Below are 11,356 nucleotides of genomic sequence, written 5' to 3'. Positions count from 1 at the left end.
CGCATTGTGAGCTTGTAGATTGACAATTTTCGGCAAAGACATGTTGGTGTAGAGGGAAAAAAAGAGCAGACCAAGTACAGAGCCAAAGGTCAAGTTTACTAATATACGTATTCAGGGTCTAAGTGGTTACATGTCTGAAAACACACATAGACATGAATCAAACATATTCATAGAAAAGATCATGTGTAAACAAACAAACAACCTTTTATACCCGTTGATAACTTAGGAAAAACCAGGAGAGTACGCTTTCAAAAAGGATTACCGTAAAAAGAAGTAACACGGAGTCAGTCTCAAATAATAATCAGGTTTACTTATTATTTGCACAGGAGAGACAAGGTAGAACAGGCATCAAAAATATTCTCTACTGGTAATACAAAATGTTCAGCATTATAACAGACAGTTTATCTCTTAGTAAGCCCACCCCACAATATAATATCAACATTAACAGGGGCAAAGGCTCATTTTGGTGGCAAGGTAACCTGTTCTAAGGCATCATAGATAAACTGTAGCCACAACTTTCATGGGTAAGAAAGAGTAGGCCAGAGAGCAAGGACATCTTATCTTAGCAGTCACAGAACGGTCCCTTCTGAGCAAATACATCATACTTTATGCAATTATCCAAAGTGATACAATACAATAATCATACAATAATTATAATCTAATAAACTATTGATTATAAATTATCTATCAATCCCTCATCTTGTTTATCAGTTTGGATAGGGTCAAAGGGTGTCAAGTTCGCAGTCAACTAAGCAAGGCTTCTTTACAGGTTTACCTTGAAGCATCATCAAGTTATCGACCCTGTGACTCTATTCAGAAATGACGAACAATGGGGCAAGTCAAAATATGCAGACTTTATCTCCTAACGAGTAAACGAAGTATAGAGGTGAAGGAGATGGGGGAAGGGGGAGAGAACATAGGGAGCACAAAATAGACAAATGCAATATAATTGATACGTATGTTTTATATAAATATCGATGCAGGGCGAAACATCACATCGATATTGATATAAGTATTAGAACCTTTTTTTTTTTTTTTTTTCGATTTACTAAAGGACTGTATTATGGAATGTTAGAATGTTGATCTCGAAGTGGGTATAGCTCTAACCAATCGGGGTCAGAGATAGGCTCCGTCAAAAGAATGTCCCTTTCTCTAGAGAACAGGCGGTGCACAAACTGTTTGACCAGGGGGATGAGACAGCATTGTAAGACTAAGAGACATAGTACCAGAGGGATCAAGATGGGAAGTATCACTCCAGCAGTCCAGGTGAGCCACCCCCAGCCCAGGTTTTGGAGGTACGAGGCGAAGTCATCAGCAGGGAGGGGCTCACGGACTGCATCTTGCATCCTTCCTATGGCAGAAGAGACATTATCATAATTGTCTTGAATATAAAAACAGCAACCCGTACCTATTATTTTACATACGCCACCGGCCTTCGCTTCCAGTGTATCTAACACAAATCTGTTCTGGAGGACAGCCTCCCTAATCTGAAATTGTTCCGAATTAAGGGCCGCCAGACTGGCGGTCGTCTCATTGGTCAACGTGAGGAGCTCAACAGCAAGCTGGTTGATTTTCTGGAAAGCAGCTACCACTCCACCAAAGGGGAAAAGGCCCCATCCTACCGTCTCAGATTGAGATGTAAACGGATTGGCCAGAATGTACCCTAAGTACTTGTTCCCAGATCTCTTCGATCGGTGGGGGTAGTCTACACGAGGCCCGTGAGGGCGCTCCTCTGTCTCTGCAGCATACATCGTCACTGCAGGTTGTACTATGGCTGGATAACAGCAGCCTGACCATCCTGAGAGGGGGAGATTAGCGAAGGCATGTTTACCACAGACCCAAAACAGGCCGGGCGTTGATGTCAATTTCGAAAATGGACAAGGGAATTTGTAACTAGTGGCGTTTTTCCAAGTAATAAGACAGGTTGAAGATGTCATATTCCTAACAATAATGTTAATGTCACACTGAGAATAGCCAACATGGTGTCCCTCAATCCCACAAATGCATGTCTCAGCTTTCTTAACAGGAACTAGTAAGGTTTCAAAGTGAGTCACAGTTTTACCGGTGTCCATGCAGGAAATGTTATGAGGAGGAAACAGAGAGAAGTCATCATTAGAATGAGCAAGACCTATCTGTAGTAACATTAGCATGGCATGTGACAGGGAACAATTAGAATCAGAACCTAGTGCTTGTTCATAATGTAGGTGATGGATAAATTGGGAGGACAGGGGCGTGACAGAGAAACGTTGCCTCATGCGACGACACACCCAACAATCCTGTCCAGGCGATAGGGCTTGGTGATGTAATATTGAATGAGCACATGCAATATTATCTTCACAGAGCTCTAAAGCCCGGTGTGTGCGAGTGTGAGCAGGGGAATAACCAAATAACGTGGATAAATTAATATTGTCATCAGAATACCTTGTGCTGTCTACTCGGGTAACAGGAGGGGGATACAATGTGCCTTCTTCGCACCTGAGAGTATGTGTATGATCAGCTTTACAGGGAAGAGCAACAATAGGAGGAGGGAAGAGACCCCAGAAGACAAAGATGGCGGACCAAGTGTATGTAAAAAGGGTTTTCATGACTTAGATTAGGTGCAAAACGCTTTAAGATTATGACTACCAACCAGGCTTTGAGACTATAGGGTGGAAATTTAACATGTATTCAAAATTATGGGTTGATCAAATAAACAAAATGGTGGGATTCTGTTATGCCAAGAAATATGTTCTCGTCGCCATAAGCAGAAACCCCTCAGCTACCAAAACAAAGAATTAAATCTAAGACTCATCACTAACGAGAAAGGAATAAAACATTAGACTTTAAAATCAACCCAACAGAAACTGAACTAATGAATGTTAAATAATCAAATTAAATTAATGATCACGTTTTGCTAGATAATGTAATTCTATGAAGTGAGTGTAGTGTCTTTGAAAGGCGGAGGAGAAATTTTCACGTGTCGGACAGGAATCCAGCCAGCTCTCCCGAATACTTTGATGACGTGGGAGTCGGTGAGAGTCACTTGGAACGGGCCGTCCCACAATGGACGTCCCCAAGGCTGGTGGCCTCCCTTGGTCCTCACGGTTGGTTTAAGGAGGACCCAGTCTCCCGGAGAGATAGTGTGAGGTGGATCAGCAGACACATCGGCAGATTGCCTAAGGGTAGAAGCAACAGGTTTTGAGGACAGAAATCTTTTCATTTCATAAGCGATGCGATTCATTGTATCGGGAAAGGTTTGGTCTTTCTGAGGTAATGAGAAAGGTTTTAGTGACGGGACAACGTAAGGCCGCCCGAAAAGAATCTCATAAGGTGACAGCCCGTTCAGAGTGGGAGTCACATGCATAATCAACCTAGCTAAAGGTACACACTGAGGCCATGGCATGCCTGTGGATGCAGAGATTTTTAAGATTCTAGCTTTAATCGTTCGATTAGCATTTTCAATCAAGCCATTGGCTTCAGGGTTATAAGCACAATGTGGTTTTTGTGTGATTTGCATTGTTGTACACAAATGTGTTATAATGGAGTTCAGGAAATGAAGTCCACGATCAGAATACAGAATTTCCGGACATCCAAACGTCGGAATAACCCTATCTATTAGAACCCGGGCCACGGTGTGTGCATCGTTCTTGACGCAGGCTACGGCTTCTATCCATTTACTGTACGGATCAATGAAATTGAGGAGATATTGAAAATTCTGAACTTTTGGCAGGGGTCCTACAAAATCTAATTCAAGAGTTTGAAATGGCCGCGTGGGAGAAGGGAAGGTTCCAGGGGAAATCTTCATTCCCCCCTGAGGGTTGTATTGTCTGCAGATTATACACTCTCTACAAAAGGTTTGAAGAAAAGTTGTGATACCTGGTGCACAGAAGTTACGCTTAATTAAACCTCTCATGCCCTCTGCGGACACATGGCCAGGTCCATGGGTCAGAAGTGCGATGGGGTGAAACAGTGACTTGGGAAGAAAAGGTAGAGAAGGGGGAGAAGAGCAACGGCGGTAGCCCTCTCGATCAAAGGCACACCCCATACGGACCCATTTGAGCTTTTCCTTTTCAGGTGCGTTCTGCTGGGCCCGCAGGAGGACGTGCATATCTAGGGAATCAACAACAGAAGGGGTGACAAGAGACAGAGTTAGAGCATCAGAGGGTTCACACAGGGTGGCTTTCGCAGCGGCTTTCGCCGCATGATCAGCAAATGCATTGCCCAGAGAGACCGGGTCTCTCGATGTAGTGTGTGCAGCACATTTACATACCGCTAGCGCTGATGGGAGCATGACCGCATCTAAGAGAGATGAAATAAGAGAATAGTGGGCGATCTTCCCTCCAGAAGAGGTGGTGAAATTACGCAGCTTCCATTGAGCGGCGAAGACATGCAGTGTGTTGAATGCATACAAGCTATCTGTCCAGATGGTGGCGCTGTGATCCTTGGCCAGGATACAGGCCCGTGTCAAAGCCACCAGCTCTGCCATCTGACTAGAATAAGTGGGGGGCAGGCGCTTGGCCTCTATGACGTGGCTGGCGGAGACCACAGAGTACGCGGAACACCGTTTGCCTAGAGAGTCAAGAGAACAAGAACCATCAACAAAATAAGTGAGTTCACAATCAGAAATGGGTTCACTTTTTAAGTCAGGTCTGGGAAGAGTGTTCTGGGCTACTTCAGTAAGGCAATCACAAAAATGTGGAGTACCGTCACATGGGAGTGGAATTAAGGTAGCAGGGTTAAGTGATGTGCAGCGCTCTACTGTGATGTGAGGGGAGCTCAGTAAGATGGCTATACAGGAAAGGTGTCGTGCAGGGGACATGAAACTAAGCTTCTGTTCTAACAATAGGAGAGATACCGCATGAGTCACCAGCAAGGTAGTGGGGTGGAAGAGAACCAGAGAGGAAGAATTCTTGACCGCCAGGGCAGCAGCGATGACATGTCTGACGCAGACCGGCATGGCTGCGGCCACAGCGTCAAGGCGAGTAGAATAGTAGGCCACAGGCCTGGAAGAAGAGCCTAATTTCTGTAAGACAACAGAAGACATGTAAGAGGCATTATCACACAGGCGGCAGTCTACAGTTTGTACGAACAATTTGCCATAGTCAGGGAACGCTAGGCAAGGGGTAGAGGCTAATTCTTTCTTGAGATTAGTGAATTGGAGTTCTGCTTCAGGGGTCCAAGTGAGCTTGTCTAGTGGGGACATGGGGCTGCCATAGATAAGCTTAAGTAAATGACTAGTCTTAAGGGCGTAATGGGGTATGAATTGCCGACAGAAATTAGCTAAACCTAAGAATGACATCAGGTGACGCTTGGTGATAGGTTTAGGAGTGTGGAGGATAGCAACCTGTCTGTCAGTGTTCAGAGACTTTCCCTCAGCAGAGATGGTGTGTCCCAAATAGATAACACTAGGCTGCCACAGCTGTAACTTTTTCCTGTTGACTCGGTTGCCAGTTTCTGCAAGATAGTGTAACAGAGCAAGAGTATCATTTTTACAACTGTCTATGCTATCGGACGCCACTAGGAGGTCATCTACATAAGTCAGGATTTGTGATCCACAAGGGGAGGAAAAATTCTGAAGGCATGATGAAATGGCTTGAGCAAAAATTGTCGGAGATCATGAAAATCCCTGAGGGGCTCGATTAAAGGCAAATTTTCGACCGTCATATGTGAACCCAAACCAACCCCGGGAATCGGGGTGCAGGGGTACAGAAAAAAATGCATTAGCCAAGTCTAACACGGAAAATGTGGTTACCGTAGGCCTAAGGTTGTTTAATAGTGTAGAGGGGTCAGGTACACAAACGGCACGCTTCAATACAGAGGAATTCACTTTTCTCAGATCAAGGGTCATGCGATAGGCCCCAGAGGCTTTCTTAATTGGCAAAATAGGACTATTACAAAATGCTTCAGGACAGGGACTAATAACACCAGACTGTAAAAATTGTTCAATGACAGGTTTAATGCCGAGCTCAGCTTCCGGCTTCATTCTGTACTGTCGTACCATGGGATAGGCTAGTAAATTCGGCATAGGCTGTATTTGGATAGGAAGTATGTCCTTCATTAGGCCAACATCGGCAGGGCCGTGTGACCATAGATTGGTGGGCAGGGACAAGAGCTCTGGGAAAGTTTTGTCGTCTGGCTCTAAAGCCAGGATGGAGCCTGTGTCTGCAGACTGACCCATAGGGGATCAGTCATCTACATGTTTCTGTAGTAGGACCGGGACCCGTGTCCAACCCGTCAAAGGGATGCGACACATCTGGAGTGTCAGGTCCTGTTCCACACCATAGTGGGTGGGGTGGGGTGTAAATCTACCGGTGTTCACCGCGCGAGAAGCTAGCTCGCCAATGTCCTGCCATGGGGAGCGTGTTGGCCTAGCGATAGATATGTGTGGAACATAATCTGTGCGGTGAAACCGTGTCTGGGTTGCCGTCAGTTGCACAGTAGCAAATGCAGCGTTCCAATGGGATGACCAGTACAGATGTAACAGAGTAATATGCTGCTTGGTTGTTAGTGAGTGAAAGATATCTTCCTCGTATGTAAAGTTGCCTACATTGTCATGATAAAGATACCACAGGGTGACATGTAGGTCAGAAGGAGAGTGATAAATCCTCTTACCTTCACGAGGGAGATACTGGTCAAGGGTTTTTACCAACTCTCCAGGGGTGAATGGGGGCTTCGAACTCAGCAGATCCAGGGAATAGAAGTGTTTTGACATGACGTCATCACCGTCCAACACCATGATCCCAGGACCGCCATTGGGGCAACGGCGGACGGGTGTCATGCCGTCCGGGGAACTTACTAGATCAATGGCAAGAGCGATTAATCCATCGCGCCCCAAAAGATTACAGGGGCACGAGGGATGCACAACAAACTGGAGAGAGGTTTGTAATGTGGTGTCAGGATCATACAATACCAGGGGCTTGGTGAGGCGTTTGATTTCGGCCAGACCGGATGCGGTTTGGATGGCCATGGTATTTTCAGACATGGGAAAGGGCCCCGCTGTGGAGTTTAACACACTTCTGCATGCACCTGAATCACAGAGGAAGGTAGTTTTTTCATTATTAACCCAGAGATGAATTAAGGGTCTTTTAGTGTAGTCAGAGTGTAAGAGTAGGATATGTTCAATGTCTAACACTTCTGGTTCGGGTGCTACTGTTGTGTGTAAATCAATCAAATTCTCCCCGGTGGGCCTTAGCACCCCCCAGGGGGGAGGGGGAGGGGGAAAGGAATCTGGTTCCTCATCACTGGAATCAGAGGTTTCATCTACAACGGCCAGATCAGATGGTTCTGGCAGGTTATATGGTGTAGCTACGGCTAGTCATGCCCGCAGGGTTCTCGGGGAGTCACGAGACGCTGGCCTGGCTGGGGCATTTGATGAATGTGATGGTTGCGGCCGTAAAGGCCTAGGGACCCAGTCTGCGGGTTTGAATGGGAGATCCTCATTGTAATTAGGACATGCGGACAACAGGTGGTGGCCTTTCACTCCACACGACCAGCATTGTACATAGGGTGGAAGAGAAGGGCTCTGTCTAGGGTTTCGCTGGGTGGTGTTGTGTGGTGTGTTAACATTACCTTGGGTCCTTGGTCCTTGCTGGCTCTGCTGTCGGCCTGCCCCGGCTCCCCGGGTGTAATGTGGATTCTTTGGCTTGTTATGTTGTGGTGGATGTAATGTGACGTGGCCCTCTGCAGAAATCACAGCCTGAAGTTTGGCTCTAGGTTTTGGTTCTGCAATGCAGCTCTCGTAATACTTGGCCAGAGTAGTGATATCGTCTATATTTTTGGATTTCCATAAGGGATCATGCATGGTTATGGCCTGTTTTAGGTGAGGGCGGAGGGCGTCTATTAGGAGGTGATTGAGCAAGTTTTGGTAACCAGATTGCTCTTTTGTTAGGCCTGAGTGGCGATCAAACTGAGTTTTAAATTTGTAAATAAAATCAGTAGTGTCTTCTCCTTCTTTCTGTTTTAGGGTGGTGAGAGCAGACAAATCAATGTTAGCACGCATGAGAGTTTTTGCGTTTTCTATCATTTTATCTACCGCCTCCTGGTGGCGTACACTTCTGATCATTACTTTAGGGGCATCAGGGTGAGCAGGGTCATCCTGCGCCTGCATATAGGGGAATGGGATAGGGAGATGGTCCAGACCGAGTTGACCATTAATAACGGCGCCTTGTGTAATTTGGTGCGCCATGACCTTGGGACAACATTTGGTAATCAGGTCCCTTACTTCCCTAGCGTTGAGTCGGAGTTCTTCCATCTCTGCTCTAAGAGCAGTCTCCCATGTCTCCGGCTCTGACCGAATGTCTGGTAGTGTTTCTGCTGTGTTTGCAATGTCTTCTCGATACCACTTCCTGTATCCATAGGACATTGAGCCGTCTCCTTGTGGATAGGCTATCATGGGAGCTATCAATGTGTGGCCGTCTGGGTGCTGGGTAGTATGTGTCGGTGTAGTAGGGGCTTTTGAAGCCCTCTTGCCCTTAGCATCCCTCTCTAATCGCGCCCGACGCTCGGGGGGAGGTTTTGGTTTCTTACATGTACTTGTAGATGATGGTTGGGCGTCGGGTGGGGGAGAAGAAATCCCTGAGGGCCCGCCGGCAGCAGACCCAGGCTGGACCAGATCCTGAGCATGTGGAGAGAGAGTATTGTCAGTTTTATTATACACCGCAACGTCTTCATCACTGTCAGAATCAGACCCATCTGTACTAGGATTAGAGTCAGACCCATCTGTACTAGGAAATGTGGTTTGCATGGCAGCGGCGTGAGTGTTGGGCATAGGGTTACCACCGGGAGCTTCCCGTCTGCGGGGTGGGGGCTCATGTTGTGGCACCGGTGCATCGTCACACTTGGGAAAATGATGATCGTCCCGGGATCCTGTAGCAGGGTGGGGAAGCTTAGGGGTAGGGTTAGCAGCTTCCCCAGATGGGGGAGCTGAGTAGAGTGCAAGATGTTTTTTCTGTCTACTGATTGCTTCCTCCCTGTCTGATGCAGTACGTCTGAATTGCCTAAGAGAGAGTATCCCTAATCTTTCTATCTCTCGTTTGGCTGCGTTGGGCCCTTTCTTATGTGTGTACTTGTCAATATGGTCGTGCAAGGCCATGGAGAGCTTAGTCAAGTCCTGTGACTTTACAGAATTGTCATATTCAAATTCAGCCCTCCAGATCGGTAGAAAAGGGACGACAGTTGGACATTTAGTGACAAGGACTTTCAGGTCTGGGTCTGCCACGTCTGAAGTCAGGGCTGCAATGAGGTTTGACTCAAAAGTCCTAGTATTAGTTTCAGTCCGTTTGCAGACACTCTTATATTTTGGTGTGGGCTCTAAACCCACGGTGTGGGGTTCCCGTGAGGGTGAAAAAATGTTCCCCATAATGCTGGAGAAAAATTAAAAAGTAATTACCCGGGCGTGAATGAATGTGAAAAAAAATCAAAAATCAAAAATGAAATGAAAATAAATAAATGAAATGAAATAAAAAAAAATCTAATAAAATCAAACAGAGTGTACTTCACAGCAGGTATGTCTAAGTGGATTTTAAAAATAGTATTGCTATTCAACACCCAAAAATGAAAAGTAGGGATGGAGAGTGAACACCAGAGGAGTAGAGATGAGAAGTGATTCTGGCTGAGGGGGTGGTTCTAGTAGGGAGAGTGGAAGTTTTCCAAGGTCAGCTACACTACATTATGAGGCCAGAGGGAATGTGGGGGAGACAGAGAGAGAGAGAGAGAGAGAGATGATTACAGATTACAATAAAATAAAATTCCACTACATGTTCTAAGTTGGCATACTGTGACAATGTGAATGACGAAAAAACAAAAACAAAACAAAAACAAAACAATACCAACCAACAAAATGAATAGTAATAAAAAGTGAGAAGAGTTGCAACGTAAAAAGATTGAAATCACAGCATGAGGGTCTGTGATGCGAGACGTCTCAATATCTATTTCCTTGGGCAGAACCACAGGCAATATATATTTCAAGAACTGCACACGGGCAGAACACAGTCGACTTAGTCTGATTAATCAGACGAATGTGGCTCTAGTGATTGATCCTGGTCAATAGCCTACGAGAACATAGTTCAAAAAAATTACCCTGAGCATGTCAGTCAACAACTTGTCAACACATTAACAGCACAAAAGCAACCAGTGAAAATGACAGATTGATCGAGAGGTCAACTATTTTGCATGTATACATACCCATACATGGCGGGACATCACATGGGTATATATACTGTATAAATAAATAATAACAGTTAACCTGGTCATTAGCCTATGTAATCATAGCACTAGAGGAGCTGCGGGGCAGCATAAATGTAACCGCAGTGAAGGAAGATAAAAAGAGAGAGAGAGAGTATACTGATAAGCAGTGAAATATGGTACCATGGGAATGCACTTTAGAATCTAGTGATGGCAATTAAACATGTGTCCTGACAGACTATAGCCAGCTAGAGTCAGCAGGGCACATCCAAACTACCAATAAATTCTAGTTCCACCTTGCTGTGCAAATAATGTTAGAAAAAAATGCGTACTAACCCAAGCTGGTTTCTGGAAACGTCTCGAGTCCGGGTTCCGGGGAGGTGGACAGTGGTTTGATCAGACCGATATCCTCTCCCGAGGCGGAACCGGACCGATTGTTTCTTAGGCTCGTGGGACCACTGATAACTTAGGAAAAACCAGGAGAGTACGCTTTCAAAAAGGATTACCGTAAAAAGAAGTAACACGGAGTCAGTCTCAAATAATAATCAGGTTTACTTATTATTTGCACAGGAGAGACAAGGTAGAACAGGCATCACAAATATTCTCTACTGGTAATACAAAATGTTCAGCATTATAACAGACAGTTTATCTCTTAGTAAGCCCACCCCACAATATAATATCAACATTAACAGGGGCAAAGGCTCATTTTGGTGGCAAGGTAACCTGTTCTAAGGCATCATAGATAAACTGTAGCCACAACTTTCATGGGTAAGAAAGAGTAGGCCAGAGAGCAAGGACATCTTATCTTAGCAGTCACAGAACGGTCCCTTCTGAGCAAATACATCATACTTTATGCAATTATCCAAAGTGATACAATACAATAATCATACAATAATTATAATCTAATAAACTATTGATTATAAATTATCTATCACCCGTTATTTAATCTGTGGAATAATAATTACAACTTTCCAGAGATTAAATGACTAACATGGGAGAGTATGTAGATCTCAAAGTACCCCACAGTTCCACCGCAAACTAGTTTGACCTCAAATAGTCAGACCAAAGCAAATGTTTCATAAATTGAGCATGACTCATGTACTGTAGATGAACAGTAGGATCTGAATGCCATGGCATTTGGATGGGACGCGATGGGACCTCGTTCCCAATAACTTCCCATGCAAGACCAGCATTG

At 45.2% G+C, this 11,356-nt stretch overlaps 1 protein-coding gene across 1 annotated transcript; it reads right to left on the bottom strand.

The window, feature by feature from the left end:
• Positions 1-2,641: 2,641 nt before the first annotated feature.
• LOC311047740 (uncharacterized protein) lies at positions 2,642-6,459 on the bottom strand. The gene is made up of 2 exons (XM_084060569.1): positions 3,856-6,459; positions 2,642-3,155 (listed from the first exon to the last, which is right to left on the bottom strand). Exons 1-2 carry the CDS (start codon positions 5,276-5,278, stop codon positions 3,079-3,081), a joined length of 1,500 nt encoding a protein of 499 aa, XP_083916695.1. The 5' UTR covers positions 5,279-6,459; the 3' UTR covers positions 2,642-3,078.
• Positions 6,460-11,356: the final 4,897 nt, after the last annotated feature.

The sequence above is a fragment of the Gymnoscopelus microlampas genome (genome assembly GCF_963454915.1).
Source record: "Gymnoscopelus microlampas genome assembly, chromosome: 6".
Taxonomy (NCBI): domain Eukaryota; kingdom Metazoa; phylum Chordata; class Actinopteri; order Myctophiformes; family Myctophidae; genus Gymnoscopelus; species Gymnoscopelus microlampas.
This window is presented reverse-complemented; position numbering and strand designations above follow the sequence as displayed.

Coding starts and splice junctions, on each gene's coding strand:
- LOC311047740 (XM_084060569.1), bottom strand. CDS start 5,278: ATGTCATTCTTAGGTTTAGCTAATTTCTGTCGGCAATTCATACCCCAT. Junction 3,156..3,855: donor GCGTAACTTCTGTGCACCAG/GTATCACAACTT, acceptor TTCTACCCTTAG/GCAATCTGCCGATGTGTCTG.